The sequence below is a fragment of the Linepithema humile genome, chromosome 1 (assembly GCF_040581485.1).
Source record: "Linepithema humile isolate Giens D197 chromosome 1, Lhum_UNIL_v1.0, whole genome shotgun sequence".
In the NCBI taxonomy this organism is placed as follows: Eukaryota; Metazoa; Arthropoda; class Insecta; order Hymenoptera; family Formicidae; genus Linepithema; species Linepithema humile.
Window position 1 is genome coordinate 45,635,644 of NC_090128.1, and position 20,202 is coordinate 45,655,845.

General features: G+C 36.2%; 1 protein-coding gene and 1 long non-coding RNA gene across 4 annotated transcripts in view; one reads left to right on the forward strand and one right to left on the reverse strand.

The window, feature by feature from the left end:
• The window catches only part of LOC105669593 (uncharacterized), a 52,645-nt gene that overhangs the window by 20,481 nt on the left and 11,962 nt on the right, over nucleotides 1-20,202 (reverse strand). The window lies entirely within an intron of this gene.
• LOC105669591 (neuropeptides capa receptor-like) lies at nucleotides 561-19,120 on the forward strand. 2 transcript variants are annotated; one of them, XR_010889683.1, is made up of 7 exons: nucleotides 561-1,292; nucleotides 9,334-9,424; nucleotides 10,143-10,342; nucleotides 13,315-13,557; nucleotides 16,128-16,470; nucleotides 16,757-17,652; nucleotides 18,242-19,120. XR_010889683.1 is itself a non-coding variant. In XM_012362640.2 (6 exons), the coding sequence occupies exons 1-6, from the start codon at nucleotides 1,016-1,018 to the stop codon at nucleotides 16,989-16,991; spliced, it is 1,389 nt and encodes a 462-aa protein (XP_012218063.1). In that variant the 5' UTR covers nucleotides 561-1,015; the 3' UTR covers nucleotides 16,992-19,120. The 2 variants fall into 2 exon arrangements, 1 of the variants encoding a protein (XP_012218063.1); XM_012362640.2 differs by having other exon boundaries at nucleotides 16,757-19,120.

Below are 20,202 nucleotides of genomic sequence, written 5' to 3' on the forward strand. Positions count from 1 at the left end.
GAAATTAATTTATCATACACGAAAAGTTTATTGCGCGAACTAAAAGCGAAAGAGAAATGCGAAAGAAAAAATATCAATTTTCCAACGTTGAGCGTATAAAACCTATTACAAACATATATTATTCTACATTCGTTTCATTTTTTTATATAAGATTATTTTCTTCAAAATTGTATTCCCTCTCCACTAATATATAATGTAATAAATATAATGGATTACTAAAAGCAGCTGGATTACATAGCATCTTTTCAAAAAATATATAAAATCCTTCAGATAAATATTACGTTCGATTAAAACAAATTGTCCATTATAATCCAATGAGAATTGTTATAAAGCATCGTTCCGTCCTTTAAAACAATATGCGTCGAATATTTGGAATATTTTGCGTGCTGCAATTGACGGGATCCTATTGGGTGGATGGCGCGGCATGCTCGTTCTCTCTTTCTCTCTCTATTTCTCTATTTCTCTCTCTCTCTCTCTCTCTCTCTCTCTCTCTCTCTCTCTCTCTCTCTCTCTCTCCCTCTCTCTCTCGGGGGTTGAAGTTAAGGGTTGGATGCGTGGTGGATGGGCGCGTGGTCCGATAGCGAAGACCAGAACGCTCCGCAACCGTCACTTGTCCACAGTCTGTCGAGTGGAGCACTTTTCACCGCCGTTGTTCGCGCGACATCGCGATTTTACCCGGAAAAAACGAATGAGTCCACTCTCGATCGTTTCCACAAACAATTGGCGACAAAAGCACCAATATCAGTGAGGATTGATTGTTTTTTTTTTCCCCCCTCTCTTCGAAGAAAATATGATTTGCGTTCGATTTTTGTGCGAGATTCGATTTGACGTGTCGAGAAGCGCGGAAATAATCTTAAAGTTCCTGTGCGCTGCTTGATAAAGATTTGCGAGTGCGAAATGATTGTCAAGGGACGAAGAAACGAACTTCCTTATCCGGGATAATCGGATACAATTCGACTTGCACTTGTTCAGCGACAGAAAAAGCGGTCTACTAAACTGATAAAACATACGCAGAATGGAATTATGGAGCCGATATGTCGTGTCGATCGACAACGACACCGGTCTGACGAACCTGAACGAGTCCGAGTACATAAGGGATTTTTGGGGTCCAAAATACCTGCCGTTGCAACTCGTGTTGCCGGTCAGCCTCGTCTACAGCGTGATTTTCGTCACCGGTATATTCGGCAATGTAATCACCTGCATCGTCATCACGCGAAACTCCATCATGCAGACCGCCACTAATTATTACCTGCTCAACTTAGCGATATCCGACCTGCTTCTTTTGATTCTCGGTAAGTCAATGTATTTCAACGCGACTGTCTAACTGAAAACAAATAGTTTTTAACTTTCTTATACGTAAATTAAACATGCAAAAATTACTTTATTAAAAGCATGTGCTTTCAGAGAATTTTCAGTGTCTTTTATATTCTTTTAGATACACAATGCAAAAACAATCTTGTTATTCAAATCATAATTTAAAAATAAAACAACAAATGTATATTTATCGCAATAAATATACATTATTAATGTATATTTATAATGTAGACGGCTTATAAATTTTTATTGCTGAATCTGTAAGATCAATATTTTGTGCTAAAAGTTAATTTAAACTTTTAATAAACGTATAAAATATTAAAACGATTAAGATATATTTGATAAATTTTTGCTATCGTATAACGAAAATCCATTTCTAACTCCATAATTTCGAGATGTAAATTAAATTATTCAAACAGTCTCAGTCATATTTCATTTCAAAGTTGTAATCATATAATTGAATTTTCAATGTATTTTACGATATGTTCGAAGCATTAGAGTATTCGAAAATTGTACGATGAAAATAGACGATATTCATCTTGTTAGTAAAAAGTAAGCGTCGCTTAAGATACAACAGAAGAGTTTTGACCAATATAATTTTATTCAATATTTCCTAGTATTATTTTTACAAATATTTGTATAACACATATTCGTATTTTCCAACTGTAAATTACTAAATTATTGCTATGTGATATGGATAAAATAGTGCAAATTATTTCGACTTATGGAATCTTATTCTAAATATTTTTTTTTAAATTGTTATTTTAAAAGGAGAGAGAGAGAGAGAGAGAGAGAAAGAATTGTTAATGTAAATTACTCAAATTACTTAATTATTAAAACGTATATAAAATTTACATAATTTTCTCTATTTTTATAAACTTGTTATACCACTGCTACTTCCGTTATGCCAGAAAATATGTAAATAAATTGTTCACTTTGGTTATAGGATTTTGGAAAGTTTCTTTTTCCTTTAAAACGTACTGCGACTTACAACAAGTTCAAGTAATTTATTTGGATTACAGAATATCTAAAATTTTTTTCTCTCTCTCCAAACTTTGTTTTTTTAAATATGTTATTTGTTAATTCGGAAAATATCCAAAATAATTAATAAAAAATATATTATTTCCAAATTATTTCGGATATTTTCCGTAACGTACAAATATTACTTCGTGTAGCGTCTGACTTATCTCATTTCATACTACTTGACATCGTACATGTAGCTGGAATAATATCTGCGGAAATGTGACGCGTCCGGTATTTCGATCTGAGCTGCGCAGTTATCTATATGTCAGTCTTAGCTTTCAATCATATTTCCTGTTGCTTTTATTTGGCACCAGCAATTTCATTCGCTGCAACAGTTCGCGCGGAATTCCCAATTTACCGCAATTTATCGTACATATTTTATTAAACGCATTCCACTTGTTATTTCCAATTAGTTAATCATAAGCTGCGCACCAGAGTGCAATAATTATTTGCGCATTAAATTAGCGTGATCGGATTAAACATTAAATTAGCGTGATCAGATTAAACATGTGCGTTGATTATCATGCTTCCGATAACAGATAATAAGACACGTGCGCAGGGCATATGTGCACACGTAAATTGTTCGTGATTATTATGAACTTTATAAACTTTGCCGGAACTGGTCCAATTTAAGGTTCACTCGCTTTTGTTTACGCCACTTTAATCACGATAATTATGTGCGCAATGAGTCCGCTTTAGTCGAAAGCGATTAATTTAATTAGCCACTGATATTGTTACAGCTAAAACAGCGCACCTTGGGCGTGCCAAAGAATAGCCACATATGTTGCTCTCTAAAACATAGTTAGTGTAACCTAACTATTGTATTGTCTCTTCACGCGGGCGATAATTATCATAATGAATCCCGCCATGTATGCCATAATGAAGGTGTATGCAGCACCACGTTCTATTCATTGCCAGTTAATTATTCGATTGAAGAGCGGCATTGCATGTCAAGGATTAATTTTGATATTTTCGCGAATCGGTTCGGCAAATTGGGATGAAAGTTTAGATTTTTATCTTTAACGTTTTTGTCGATCATCACTTGTGCACTTAAACACACACGTGTAATTACCCACTTGAAAAAATTTAATTAAAATTAATCACGTTTATTCAGTTAAATACTCTGATGGGGAATATATATTATTAAATTTATTACACTCTCGCCTCAAATGAATGAACTGTCTGAGCTTGCATTCAGACGCCGCAAATTGTCGGAAGCACGGGTGAATGGCTGCTATTAAGAGATCGATAATAATCGTTTTTTCCTTATTATCCTTTATTGTCCTTTCGGCAGAAATCTCTCGTAATTAATCAGAGAGTATTTTCCCGCGTATTAGAGAGGAAAACGTGCACGACATTTTTGGCAGGCGAGCGCGAACATCAGCATTAGTCATCGACTTTTACTTCTCGCGGTAGATAAATCACGCGCGCACAATTGTTGGTAAAATGCCGTCCCGTTTCGGTCTCGTATTTTGACCGCGGTCCTGAAAAGGCGCGCTTAACTTAAACAGTCCATTTCTCAAGATTATAAATGTGATTAACGGCGAGGAGTCCGAATATCACTTGGACAGAATCATCGCTTAATGAATGTGTAAACATAGCGGGAGAAAAACTTTTTATGGACTTCTAATTCGCAAGATAAATGCGAATTCTCGATTGTCGGCGAAACATCGCTGTTATCTCTACGTTTATCTCTTTTTCTCTTAACCGAGCGTCGGTCATCGTATTAATATTTATGCTTTGCAAATCGCGACGTCAAATTTGTTGGAATAAAAAATGGAAGCTTTATCGACAAAGCGTTCCATTGCGAGACAATTGTTCAACATCAAATCAATGGCACGCGGAGACAATCGGATCACATTGTTTTTCCTCTCCGGATCTCTTATGCAACGCAGATGCGCAACGTATCGTTCTTTTTTTTTTTTTCTTCGCCGTATAATCCGTGGTCGATATTTTACTTCGTAAAACTTTAACACCATCACGTTTTCGAAACATTAAACGAGTCCTGCATCTGTCGGAGTTTACAGGAATGATTAACGATTGAGCACTCACGTATTGCACAAGACCATTATTCAATATCGTACGGATACACGAAAATATCATTAGAGATCGATATCATTCTCCAGACTCTCGCAAATCCGTTTCTATGAAATATATATATACTCCATGAACGATTACTTGCCAGAGATATTTTTATTTTACGAATTCTGACGCTGCAACTTCCTTCGAGGATAGACAATATGCGGAAGCTCCGCCCGTCAGATTTACAAGATCGATTAACGGCGATCTTGACGTAGATTAACGTATACAGCAAACTTGTATCGTTTAACATAATTCCAATGCAGCTGACGGGACATCATTCTCAATTTCCGCAACTTACCGATTCTTAAAATATGTAACATCGCAGTCTACGTTTCTGTCCACTGTCCATTTTTCTGTTATTTATCGTACATTTTATCGTATTTAACGGCATAATATTTGCCAGCGATAAAGTGCAATATACCCGCGCTGATAAAAAAATAATCCGTTATATCGCAATTAAAATCACGTAATCAATATTGAGCCCGAGCCCATCGTTTCTGTCCTTGATTTTTCTCTATTTTCTTTCGAATACCGGGTATTCTCTCCCGACAAATAGCAGCTCGAAATTTGAGTTGTTATTCATCTTTAATGCAACTCACGGCCGCGCGCAATCGTTCGGTTTTATTTAATATGCCACTCGCCTACGCACTTTACGGTTTCCTCAAATGTACGGCTAACGCAAGCGTCGTTGATATTTTTGTGCAACGCAAACATCCCAAGCCGAATAAAAATTGCAAAGCCTTCAACTCAGTCCAGTCATTGAACGGTACAAATCAGTAATATTACATTTTAAGAGTCGATAATTACTTATTTTGTATGAAAAATAAAATTTAAATATATATTTCTATATTCTACAGAATCTTTCCGCGAAATAAAAAAGTTTTTTTTCTCATAAAGAAAGTATTGTGGGAAGAAAGTATTGTGAAGAAGACGGGATGAACGGAGCTTATGACGAGTACCGTACGTGAATATTTTTTTATATTAGCTCCCGACGCGTGTTCGAAGACAACTTGAAGTGGCGAAACTTTTTTAATGACTTTAGAGATTGTAGTTAGAATTATATCTCAAGATAAGTTCGCTGTCGAGATTAAGAATCGGGTCATGCTTAGTCCGCGTATCAGCTCGGAAATGTTGCGGAAGTTTCGCAGCAGATCGGATAGAGAAAAGGGGGGAGAGGAGGGGGTGGGAGCAAAGTGGCAAATGAAAAACGACTTCGTGGAAAAGCTCTGTTTCTCATCTAAATGCAGAGAGATTGCCTTATATGAGTATACCTATATGTGCAACGAGTGCTTCGGGCGCTACATACTTGGCAGAGATTTCACGCTCTTGATGTACAGAATGTCTCAGATTATCCGCATTTCCTTGGTTTGAAGGAATTACATCTTCTCATTAATTTACTGAAATTCAGTCCGATTAAAGCGAAAGTGATCGTACGTATTTGAATAGCCAAATCAAATTATACAAATTGAGAAATAAGATGATAAATTAAGAATCATTTCATTTGCACGATACACTCCGATGTTTGCGGATAAAGCAAGTTCGACAGACTGTATACATTATATTTCGTCGTTGGATTGTCGTGAGAAAAAATTGGAACACTTCGTATCTAATAAGTTACTCTCGTGAGAAAAACTTCGATCTCACGACGAAATGTCATTTCGATTTCGCGCGAGAAACTTCTCTGATTACAACATCTCGTGCAATGAGAGAATATTTTCGAACTGGAGAAATTAATTGCGAATTTAATTAAAGAAAAATATTTGTTTTGTGCATGTGTATAAATGTACAAGTATCGCACAGTTAATGAATCCGCAATTCTTATTAACCTCCCCATCAATATTTTTCCAATATTTAACAATGCGGAAGAATGTAAAAAAACAAAAATAATTGGCAATCGAATATGCTCGCGCTATCGAATTTGTAAGTGAAGCTATACATTTATGTCTATGTACACACAGCCGAAGCACTGGTTGAGCTCCTAGTTTTAACTTTTAAATTTCTCAAGTAGGAATCTTTCCCGATGCCTTCATTACAAATAAGCTAATAAGAGCCTATTAGTGAGTATATTGAAAGCCAATGTCTATGCAGGAACACGTTCTATCGCGTGATTTGAGGATTCGTCACGTACTCGACATTAACTGCGGTAGATTTCGTGATCTACGAAGTCGCATAGAACGCGGACGACTCCGCGCGGCTAATGCAATTCTGCTACACCTTCGAATTTAATTGTGAATCGCAGTGTATCGTGTAACTTGTCACTATTAGATCGCGCTTGCAAGTATTGATTCAATGAATTCTGATAAAATCATCACGCTTGTGTACGATTCACGCGGATAATATGTATCGGATTGTACCGTTCATCTTTCATCTGTGCATTATTTAATTTCTCCTTTTTTTATGTATCTTACGACTGCGACGGATTTGGAGCGTCTCTGACGCAAGCTATAATCTACATCGCGGATCCTTGATAAAAAGTAAAGTAAATAATGCAGAAATAAATAATGGAATGCAGAAGGTTTGAAAAATTTCCATCAAAGAGAAACTCTGTTAGTATATTCTTATTGAACAATTTAAAATTTGCAGAATTTTACATTAAAATTTTTCAAACATTCTCAAAATAATCTGTTTCAATATTGTGTGGGATTTCTATAATTCTGCGATGTTGTAAAACAAAAATTACCGATCAGCAAAAATGTGTGCCGCGAATCATTAATATGTATTTAGATATGTATCATCGGCAATAATCGATTCTATTGAGCGCTAATGGCAAAATTAACCCCGAATTGCTGATAAGCTAAAGCTTTTATCGTCAAATGCAATTTGCTTTGTCGCATTTTGGGATGCTACATATCCGATATAGGCATTGGGATAAATCGTTAAATAGCATCACCTTTGCGCTATGTGCCTTGCATGATTCATGAGAGTATGTTTTATATTTTTCGAATCTCTGTAAATATCGGAAACGTCGGCATCGATGTGCGAAGTGAAGTAAAAATAACGCTAGCGGCGTTAGATAATGCATATTAAAGAGATACATAATGCTTCGTGAAATTTGTAAACATTATCAGTTTCCGTGTGTGCTCAGCATAATAACTTATTCTTTAATTTATTCTGGAAATAAATGGCGAGTCTTTATGCATCATAAAATATATATTGTATATTAATCATGGTAGATTGTTGCATATGAATATCGATTTATACGAAAGATCTCCGATCATTTTCGAGGAAGAAAAATATATGTAAATAATTGAAAAAAAAACAAGTTATAATTTTGAGCACAGAAAAGAATATCATTCATGCGCGCCATCAATATTAATTTCCTATATATACGAAATTAATAAAAAATTAGAAGAGTCTACTTTTCGAAAAAATAATTTATTTCTTTCGTATTTCTCAATGAGAACCTATATATATATATATATATATATATATATATATATATATATATATATATTTCGCATCATTTTTTTTCGATTAAATGATTTTGATTGTCTTAGTTCGTTTGTTCCATTTTGATAATGAGACTTTTGACGGCTGCTATGCCTTTAAAAATCTATTACAGAAATAGAGACGAATATTAACGGAAACGCGCAGAAAGAGTTCCGCAAAGTAATTTTAAAAAAGGATTAAATATGGAATATATATGTAAAATTTCGCGCAATATCTAATTTTATTCATTTTTATAAGTAATAAAATTTTTATTTTAAACTGCTTGTATAATATTATATACGACTGTAAAATAATGTTACACGAATTTCCTAAATTTCGCCAAAAATCGAATTTATATTTCTAAAAAAGTTTCGCATTTTTTAATACAATGATTAAATTTCAGAAAATGTCTACTTTTAATTTCGTTTCGACATTTCATACGCAGCGATCTAATATAAAAAACGTGACTTAGGTGCGTTTTGTGGTAAAAAAAATATAAGAAGCATTTGCGTTGTATTGCCAGGCGCAAATAACGCGTAGCGGGTTATGAAATAATTTACAATGACAGGCAATCGCTGCACCGTTTGTAAACAGAATTAATATTAAAGTCTCTTGTTTAGTTGCTATCGCGCAAAAGAATTGTAAGCGCAAAACACCTGTCATAATGTCCCAATCTTTTTTTGTGTACATAAAAAAAAAGACATACACAGTCAAATAAATTCGCTCATTTCATTCTATGAGATTTTTGACGACTGCTATGTCATTATAAATCTGTTACAGAGACAGCGACGAGTATTGCGGAAACTCTCGGAAAGAAAGTTTCAGAAACTTCTTTTACGTCGAAGAAATTCAAGTTAGGATGGCCATAAATTTCCACAACAAAAACTGATTTGTAACGGATTCTCCGAAGCGTAAATTGTGACGCCAATTTTGATTTTATTGCCTTATAATTAGTAATCGATCGTAAAAAGTTGTTTGCACAAACAACTTATAAATTACATTACAACGATTGGATCTCTGATTGGCTTAGTTCGCACATCATTACATCATTTACGCGATTCATTCTGATAATTTATAATTATATCTGTGCACAAGTTTTTAAAGAAATTTTAAAGAAAAAAAAACCTAATATTATTAAAGTCTGAAGCTTTGCTCCTATCTCGCTTGGTGTTTTTCTGTTTGGAACTTGCGGACATTTCCTTTGTATCCTGGCAAGGATAATTAGCGCACATCCACAAAGAGAAGTGCATAAAAAGTGCAGCGTCAAATATTGTGCAATTAATTATTTCGTTGGTTTTTTTTCTTGTAGTTTTAACTTTTTTTTAGAAATATAACTCTCGCCAAATTTTTTTACAAAATAATGATGTAAAACTAACAAATAAAAATTAAGCACTAAATAACTAAATCCTTCTTAATGCTAATCCATTAATCTGTTATTTTAATTTGTAGGCTTGTGTGCGAAAATTGATATTTTTCTGCTTCCAGGATTACCCAATGAATTGAGTGTGTTCTGGCAGCAATATCCATGGACGTTCGGAATGGGCTTGTGCAAATTACGAGCGTATATTTCAGAAACGTAAGTTTAACTAATAAAAATGTTACTAATTAAAGCAAACGAAAAAGTAGTTTAATTAAAATTTTTTAATTGTAATTTCTAGTGTTGCGCAATTAGTGACTTTTTATGTTGTATTTATTGCGCGCAAATTGCGCAAGCAGTGAACAAGAAAGCATGTGTAATCAAGCCGAAAATACATGGGCAAGTTTCGTTAATTCATAGAATTGCATTGCTGGTGATTAAGTTCAGAAGTACGTAGAGGATTTGCAAAAGGAATGCATGCGCTTAAAGTGGCCGTAGAATAAATTAGCATACAACATGAAGTTTTAAAGCTCTTAGTAATAGTAGTTGCCAAGAATGCATTCTATTATTTAGCATTCAGCTGACGTGGCAAGATCTTCCATGAGAGATACTTGAACGAAAAATGTAACGAGATCTTTATGTAATTATGTATATGAAGAACATAAGACGATCTTTTCCTTCAGAAAGCTTTTTACGTTTTCCCTACTGTATTTTTTTACTAAAAAAAAAAAGACAGATATAATAATAAAAGAAAGATCACAATTTAAAGAGATACAATCGTGCGTCACGCGTAACAAATATATTTTGTATATTATACAAAATATATTTGTTACGCATTTTAATGTCAATAATCTTTTTTTAAAATGCCTGACTTTAAGATGCCTCGTGATTTTTTTTCGCGTAATCGCGTGGCAAAATTAATTCGTGTTCATTCAAGGTCGTCTTACGTGTCGGTGCTAACGATACTGGTGTTCTCGTTGGAGAGGTACCTAGCGATATGCCATCCCCTGCATTTGTATGCGATGAGCGGACTGAAACGACCTGTACGATTCATCGTGGGCTGTTGGGTGCTAGCTCTCATCTTTGCCCTACCCTACGGCGTTTACACAACCGTCAATTACATCGAGTTTCCGCCAAGTGAGTGTCTCTTGTGTTAGCAGCCAATTTATTCAGTCAAGTGCTCGTGATTAACGATATAAATGCATAATTAAAGGTTTTTACGAGTTTTTTCATCACGACAGATATAAATGCGCGATATGCGACACAAGCATCTGGAAAATTTGTGATAATTTTTACGTGGCTTAATAACTGAATCAGTGAGTTTATAAAGATGAATTTATCATTTTTGTTACCTTTTTTTTTAAATACAAGTCAATAATGATTACGTTAGTAAAGAGATTATTTGAGGACAAGGCACACAAATGCATGAATGCAGGACGCTTGCGATCTGCATGTAATTATGGTTGATCTATTTACCCGTGGCGAGTATTCGCGTGTTATCGGCGAGTAAACGCATTTCAAGCAAGAGCTCCTCTTTGCAATTAAACAACAAATTTTTCACCGGCTCTCCATTTTCCCTGAATTGTTCCGATACAATGAGATTAAATCATTAATCAATAACAGCTTCCTTGTTTTAATAGACTCATTGAATGTAAAAAAAATAAATCAAATACATTGTAAAAGATGTGCTTATAAGAAAAGACTATGAAAATACTATTTATAGCAATAATATGTTATTTGACGGAAATAAAATAAATAGAAATAAAAATTAAGTCAAATTAAATAGACATCCGCGCGTGTACTTAATTCTGCATAAATAAATTTAATTTAATTTCTACTGCGCGCTATTTATATTAACGTATTATTTTATTATAATCTGCTTTTTAAAAAATTACAATAATTATAATTTAAATATTATATTTGAATATTACAATTATAATTTAATAAAATTTAATTTCTTGCAGATATGAAAAATATAAAATATGCTAAGACATTTTTCTATCTACTTTGCGCTTCGCAAAGAAGGCGAATCAAAGAACAAAAATTGACAGATATTTATTTTGCGAAACAAAAGCTCTCAGACATGTCATATGCAGCTCTATGATAATATCAAGCGCGGTTGTCATTCAGAAATTCAATGAGAAACCGGCGCTGTGTATGACGACAATACTAAGCGTGCGTGCAACTGCAATTATATCGCACAAAGAGGAGCTTTGCACGACGGGAATCAATGTTTGTTGTCACGAGGGATCACATTGATCTGCGATAATCGCAGTTACTGAAAAGCTGCGTGTCAGTTCACGAGAAAAATTCACCCAGCCACTGAAAATACACAAATCTGAGAATAGCGAGAAATACATTAATCTCGGATACAAACGCTGAGAATTTTGCTATTTATGCCACTTTTGCGTTAACGGATATATAATTTGTCCAATTGAATTCAATAAATATGCATCGCTGTCTTAATTTATGATTTTGTAATTGCGAGATTGGTGTTAGCACTGTTAAAAAAAATAAATAAATAAAGCAATAGCTATACACGTAATAATGCAAAATAAAATATACTCCCATAAATTTCGCTCCGGAGATATTTAGCGTATATTCTTACTTAAATTGCGCGGAAAACGAATTACAGCGACAACAGGATTTGGCAAGTGCGCGTTAGACATCGCTGTATAAAATCTGATCTTCATCGTAAATTTTGCTAATGTAAAATACATCACCTTAAATTATAGCGATTCATAATTCTAATGGTGTCTCTAACGAGTGTTGTTACCCATATCTTGTGGCGCGATTATATTAATGTCACATTTTATATTTCATGTAACTCGACGATAATTACATGATGTAATATAGAAAACGGAATAAAAAGCAATTAATTTTGTATTCTTTTAATAAAGCGAGATGATTAAAACTTTTGTCACCAAATAATTCAAAGCGCACTGTACAAAAATATTTAAATTAAATTAAAATCCATATTTAAATCTGACATTTCAATATTTCATGAAAATTTAATTACAAGAACAACTTTTTTATCTTTGCGTACTATCTACGTAATCGTGTGGATTTTTGTTCCGAACTGCACGTTGAATGAAATTCCGCTGAAATTATTTAAATATATTTTACATTTACGGACAAGTGGTTATCCAATTGCGAATTGATTAGTCAGAACATGTTATAACACTTTCACACTGATGGGATTTAAAACCTTTTAATCTGACTGCTGCAATATGCAGTTGAAAGATTATAACAAAATTCCAATCACGCGGGAATTTATTTATTTTAGAATATTTGATTGATTAATAAAACCAGAATACACATTCTCAAAAATTTATTGGATTAAAAAACATTTAATAATTTTTTAGCTAGTTATGTAATTAACAACTTTTTATCGCTTGTTTAATTAAAACTTTTTTACTTTACACAGAAAATTTTATATCAAACACTGCTATAATATGATAGCAACCGAGGATCATAAGAGAAAATATAAGTTTAAATGCTATGATCGTTATGTAAAAATCATATTAAAAATTTATATAATTTCTTCATGATCCACGGCTACTGTCGTACATAATAATTTTTGATATAAAATTTTCTCCGTATATTCTCCATTCATTTAAAAACTACATGCTTTATGAACTTTCCGTTTAAATAGCTGCAAATATAATGTAATTCATGAATATTATTTCGAAAACTAAGATTTTATAATTTTCTAGAAGAATCTCTTCCTGAATTCTTTAATATATCTCTCTTAATATCGTCAGTAATTAATATAGCAAATGACAATATTATTAAATCAATTATCTAAATATATCCGAATATTCTTTGCTAAACGGTGTCTTGAATTATTTACAGTATTTAAAAAAATGAATAAAATATAGCCAAATTTAACAGCAGTAAAATTTTCTTGGTCAAAAATAAGAATCCTTTTCTGAATAAATATTACAAATTATAGAACTTGAAAATATAAAAATTATAAAAGTTTTTACAACTGGTTTAATTATAGAAATTATTCGGCTTAACTTACTGTTACCCTTCGTAAGATTTATATACGACCTCTGATGTTGGAAATTAAAAAAGCAAGAAGTGTTTCCCTCATTTATTTGCAGAATCCGGCCAATACTCCGAGGAGTCGGCAATATGCGCCATGTTACTGGGTAATATGCCCAAGTTCCCGCTTATCGAGCTGAGCTGTCTAATGTTCTTCCTCGTGCCGATGCTGTGCATAGCCGTGCTTTACGTGAAAATGGGCCTGCGAATACAAAGCAACGGTCTGGACTGCAGCATCGAGGGCTCCGTTCACGGGGAAACGAGGCAGACTCAGTCACGAAAAGCCATTATCCGAATGCTCGGTAAATTTTTCGTCTTTTCCCGATTTGCCACACACAACCTGCATACACCCACGCGCCCCGTCGAATTTATCGCGCCGCGCCACACCGCTGCATTTTATTTTGATCCGTTCCGTTTTACACCTCTCCGGGCCCGCGAACGTTTTATTTCATACCGTTGTGTTCCATAAATCGCACACGAGTTCTGCATCACTGTCGTTTCGTTTTGCCGGCACTGTTCATTACGGAGAGCGATGTTCAAGAGTCAATTAAAGACTCGACGCGGAGCGGTTGTGAATGATTTTTTTAAAATAATATCGCTCTAAAATCGCGCAGCACGTGTATATTTCCGATTGACGTATATATGTCTTCTTAAAGCTGAAATTCACATCCATCCATAAAATACACAAAAGTTTTATCCGACTATCGCTTTTACGGAATGGTATTTTCATTCGGCGGAAGAGTACGTTTTCTCTTTCGTTGTATAAATCTCGTCTAAAATTTTCTATTAGCTTTAGCGTTTGTGCGCAATAATAAATCAAAGGAGACCTGATGCATATGGTAAATTACAGCAGATATTACGGGCTCCATTTTCGTCAGACGAAAATAACCATTACGGGGATGTCAAAATTCCATGATGTAACCACATGATTTTCATTTTCGCGCGTGCGAGATCCACGATGGAGGATGTTAATGTTCCGTCGTGTGATGCGTTGGCACATTTTCGGATAATTTCTGGCCCGATGACTCTCCGTTGTTCGCGAATTCTGACATCAGCTATCACGATAGACACATCTGACGAAAGTTCATCTCCGTTAACGAGAGATCTGACATTTCTTCCCCTTTTGCAAATCACGCACGTACGCTTTGTCCAACTGATGTTCAATTTCAAGTCAATAATTATCGGCAATCGCCAGTGAAAGACTTAGTGACGCTCTGAAGTGACTTGTGTAACACGAATGCAGTTTTCGCTCCATTTTGCTTGTTTCAGAATACACGACGTTAGGTGTGCGATAGCGTGCACTGCAGCGTGCGTCTTTCCGTAGTACATCTTTCTACATAAATTTCTTGTGGCTCGTTGAAAAAAAAAACTCGCATTCATCTTTATTCTTTAAAAAGGTTTTTTTTTTAAGGCATAAAAGTATCGCTACTCGCATAAAGAGGGATTTCGCTCAGGTTGCAGACGTCTTCAATTTCTCGTTGTATACGTTTGAGTAGAATATACGGCTTCTCTTGGGAGAATAAATCTGAATAATAAAAAATGCTGAAGCATGGAATTGTTCGTAAACATATGGTTGAGAATAACACGTGTGAAACACGCAGAGAGATTTCTTCACCACTTTATCATGCACTGAATTCCGCGTGTCGTCAGAAATTTGTCACACAATTTTATCGATAAAAAGTTCATCTTTTACAACCAGTTAAAACTGAACTAGATTTGATTATTGTGCTTATTTAATTCTCTTCTTACTTTCATTAATTTTGAAGAAATGTTCTCGTTTTGCGCGCGTCATAAATACGTCATCCCTTCCCGATAATCCACGTCATTCTTCTTCGATGTTGCGCTTGTAAACCGCCGTCTACACGACCGCCTGAATATTCTCGCGGCAATAGGAGAAGGTCGTTTACAACACGCACGATATCGATTAATCATCGAGCTCCTTCGGTTTCGCATTTCCTTGGCCGTGAGAATAACGCGGCTCGGTTAAAAGCCATATAAAATTGTATCGGCGTAAATTCACCGATTTTATGGCGATATAATATTGCCGCGACGGTGTAATAGATTCCCTGAAAGCTCGGAACTCATGGCGTACAATATAACGAAAGTATCATTTAAACCCTTGTGGATTACGCTTGCATTTTGTCTGCCAATTCATTTCTTACCGCAGATGTATCTTATTGCGTGCACTTTTTCACTAAGTATACAGTTTCAGAACTTGATATTGTTCCTTTTTTACTCCGAGCAGCTTGAAATACTGTGGAGGACAATGAAAATTAATCTTTCTCCGTTTGCTTTCGCGAATGTATCGCCACTTCGAAAGTGCAGAAGCGGAGAGTGTGTATTTTTGTATTACGTGAATACATTTCCATATAATCGATACAAGGAACCAATAAAGCAGCATTTACATAACATCTACGCTCGTTACGGGTGGTCAGATATCACCAGAGGATGGCGGAGTGGCAATCGATGAACTTATATCACGTGGCGTTTTATGTTCTTGTTTTCTCTCCGGATTTTCTTGAAAATACTTTAATAAATTCAACGAACTAAGCCGCGCGATAAATGCGCTTACTTTCTAGTTTAGAGAAAAATTTTACCTTATCGAAAATTTAACTCTGAATTTTAACGAATTGTTCAGATAGTTGATTGGAGCTAAATTAATTTTCAGTAAATAACAACAGACGCGGCGAGTCTCTCTCTCTCTCTCTCTCTCTCTCTCTCTCTCTCTCTCTCTCTCTCTCTCTTTTTTCAGCTCTCATATCACTTTCAGTAATGTTCCTCGCTTTCTCTCCGTGCATTCTCGAAGCGACTCTATCCGTCGAAGCGACAATGAAACGGCTACGTGAAAGATATCGATGGCTTCATTCCACAGGTGCGGTCGTGATAACATTCTTTATCTGCTGGGCGCCCTTTCACGCTCAGCGCTTATTGTACGTGTATCAGGTGTCGGCCTTCAGCGATATTAACGACTGGCTGTATCCGCTGGGCGGCTGTCTGTACTACTTCAGCACCACCGTGAACCCGATCCTGTACAACGTGATGAGCGCCAAGTACAGAACGGCGTTCAAGAAAACGCTGTCTTGCACCTCGTCGAGTCCCACCATCACGCGGGACGACCTCAGCAGTATGAGGGATAGCACGGTTTGCGGTTACGGATCCCGACGGGAGTCCCAGGTGGTTCGCGTAAGAAGCGTGCATTATCAAAGGAGCATTAGGTAAGCATTATGCGTGCTTAATTTATCACAGTTGATCCTGATACTCCACGCGCCAAGAAAGAAACATTCGAGAGTTCTCTGTAGATTTATTCCCGGAATAAATCGTCAAAAAATTTCGTGTGTCTAGCGCAGAAATCCAAATCCGTTGTTTACCGTAAGCAGCTTCATTGGAAAAAAAAAAACAACCTCTCGTTATAATTGAATTTCCAATTAATTCAAATTCTCTTTTTTTCTATAACGTTAATTAATCCGCGAAACTGAAACGAACGCTATTGTTCACTCCCAGATGCAACGTGTCGCACGCGAACGAGGTGCTTCGCTCGCCGGTGAAATTGCGTCACGACGACGAGGACGACGAGGCGAGCCGCTGCGACACGCCGAGGCCCTGCTACGTCCTTACCTCGGACATCCTGCGATCCTCGTTTGTCGTGCACTCGAGCAGCGACAAGACCAACTGCCGGTCGAACGAGAAGACGAGGGATGACGCTAAATCGACCGCGATGAACGAGACGCGTATCTGATCCTCGACTTATCCTGACGGAAAGAGAGAGGAATATCACGGGCCAGGGATTACGAGCGTTGCTCACCCCGAAGAACTCGATAAGACGCTGTCGCGTCGCTCTTGCATACACCGTGAGGCTGACACGGCCGGATTAGCAGATGATATGCGTCATTCCGCGCTGACGGACGATCACCCGAAGTGTCGCAATACCCTTCCCCAAGCATGTATCCGCCGTCAGAATGACAAGCTGAGTTTCGTGGAAAGTCGCGTTTGAGTGACACTCGCGGAAATTCAACGAAATTTGAAGTGTCTATAAAAAAAAAAAAAAAAAAAAAAGAAAACCGATAAAAGTGTCGAACTGAGAAGATCTTACAAAAGTTGCATTCGTCTACTGTGACATTGGATACTCGGTGATGATTTAAGTTAATTGAACTCCGCGCGCGGATTTAAACACGGATTAATACCGATGGAATTAACACCAAGGGAATTGTATAAATGGCGAAATCTAATTGCAAGACGAGACGTGACTTCTGATAGAATATGTAAAGCTTTGTGCGTGTGCAGTTCTAAGTGCGGAAGACTGGAAGGAGGATGGCGGTGTGAGAAAACAGAAGAAAGATGTGGCAGACGTTTGTCTGATTCGAGGCGGCGATAATTAATACTTCGCACTCATTGTGACGGTAATTCATAAATAATCTTTACAAAATTAATAGTTTTTTTTGTAATCATTCAATTAGAATTTAATGACGCTAACGAGAGCTGCACTTTCGAACATCTTCAATTACAATTTTATTCTTCAATTATTTTTCACTATTATTTCAATGTATTCAGAAAATATCGTAACTTTAATATACTGTAACTTTGCATTTACTTAACTTTATTAAGTTTATTATTCCCACTGACTTTTATTCTTACTCAACAAACAGCTTCGGAAATAATATACTGTGTAAATAATTCTCTTGAGAAGTTGCAACAGTTTCCTTTTAAGAAATGTATACTTTTTGCGGTGCGCTTCTCTTTGTGTTCAATGCCATCTTCGATATCCTATAAAGCTCTCATACTGCTCGGAGTATCATGTTTATATTTCAACTCAAACTCACTATCTCTCATATTACAAGTCAAATTTGCCATTCGTATAATTCCCTTGTGAAATAATGGAATTCCTCGGACGGAAAGACTACGGGAGGCGCGCGTAAAAGAGAGAGATGATGTCTCAGAAAACAATCGCGCGACGATGTGTTAGTGCGCTGAAGGAGAATCCTCTTTCAGAAACCTCTTTCAGAATCGACCAAAGGAATCGCGCGGACACCTGAGGAATAAACACTCGATAATAGGATGCAAAGGGCGGAGAGCGGAAGAACGCGAATTCCTTCGGGAAATCCTCAATTCGAGGAGGGATGGATACTTTATCGGATTCTCGGCTTATCCCGCCGACGGGATGGATGAAGCACACCGGTATCCTTTGTGGACTCGATCAACAGCGCGCGTGTTTGTAAGAATCTCGCTTGTAAGAATATGTGTAACGATCAAAGTGGAGGGAGCATCCCCTCGCATCGAATAAAACTTTCATAAGTACATAAACAGACCTGAAGTCTCACGATTGAAACGTTGGCTCTCGGGAAGAGAGCCGGCGCTCTCGTCGCGCATTCCCCCGGGAGAAACGTCTCCCCCCGCGTTAGTGTGTTTGGAAACGGAGCACTGTCGAGTGAAAATATGCGCGTCCCGCGGAAACGGACAACACGTGCATCGTAAAAGAGGAAACTTCACAGTGTATTCACTCGCGAAAGATTACTCGCGAGTAAAATCCGACGGCGGGTAAATCCGTGTGGGAAAAGGGATCGCTTTCGTATTTCGGACACGAAATGAGAAAAGTATAAAAAAAACTTAAACACTCCATCGAGTATTTGGAGAGGATGAGCGAGGGAACAAATAGAAAAGAATCGCCGGCAGATTTACACCCGCGCAGGAGGTTTTGTCGTAATCGGAAATTTTCATATCCAGAACATTCTCGTGGATGAAATAGAGTGTCGTTGAGATGTATCGATTATCGAGACCGCCATCGACGGACGCTCATATGTTCGCACGTGTGTTGACGATCTGGCCGTCATGAATGGATTTTCGTGCTTTTTAACTCTCTACTCATCCGTGAATGGCAAACATCGGATTGATTGAAAATTTTTGCGCGAAAAAAAAGACCGTCCGCGGCCGCCCGGATCACTTATTACTGAATCTATTTCGTTCCACCGTGAATAGATATTCGATTTACTTATACTATATATGTATAGATTTAATCTATACATTATGAATGTAATAAAATATATCGCTAAATTAAATGTCGCTTTCTACAGTAAACTGTCTGTTCGTGCGTTTGTCTATTTTCATATAGATATTATCAATGCTACATCCCCGTATTTTAACGAGATGAGATTTCAAGAGAAGTATTTTCGTAAATATATAATATGATACAGTTCAAATATAACTGATTACTATTTCTTATATTACAAATACATTGCAGAGACATCTCTAGTAATAATATAAACTTAAAGTTTCAAAGTGAAGTATAATTATATAAAATTATAGAAATATATTCAATTCTATACACTTCGACACAAATGTGACTCGATTCCGAATCATGTTTTCTGAAAATATCATTCTTTGCTCAAAAGTCATAAAATCATAATCATAAAAATCGGAAAACCAAGAAATATTTTTAACGATCAAAGAAAAAAACTAGAAACACTCTAGATAAATCTCTAATTTCCGAGTGAATTAACCAATCAAAAATATTTCTAATCATGTATTACGTCGTATTAAATTTTTACGTTTAAATGTGTTACAAAAAATTCCTCCAAAATTCCTCCTAATTTGAAATACCACGAATCTAAATCACAAGGAATCACATAATCTTAAAGTATCGGGTTTGAATAATCCTGGGATAAGTGTGCTGCGAGAGGATATCGGTTGCAAAGGACTGCATTTGTGTGGTTTCTACAAACATGACCTTTATCGTGGTATTAGGAACGGAAATGCCGGAGGTTCCATTTGCGGAAAGCGCATTAGCAAAGCCTGGCGCTCGTTACGCAAGCATAGCAGTATCATTGGCCTTTGCATTCAGAAAATTTCTCCGAATAGCATTTGTATCTTCGCAAAGTGCCGCTCGTCAATCAATACGGCTAGGGTATTTCGGAATTAAAACCCTTACCCTTTTACCTTACGAACGATCAATTTAA

Coding starts and splice junctions, on each gene's coding strand:
- LOC105669591 (XM_012362640.2), top strand. CDS start 1,016: ATGGAATTATGGAGCCGATATGTCGTGTCGATCGACAACGACACCGGT. Junction 13,558..16,127: donor AGCCATTATCCGAATGCTCG/GTAAATTTTTCG, acceptor TTCATTCCACAG/GTGCGGTCGTGATAACATTC. Junction 16,471..16,756: donor CATTATCAAAGGAGCATTAG/GTAAGCATTATG, acceptor GTTCACTCCCAG/ATGCAACGTGTCGCACGCGA.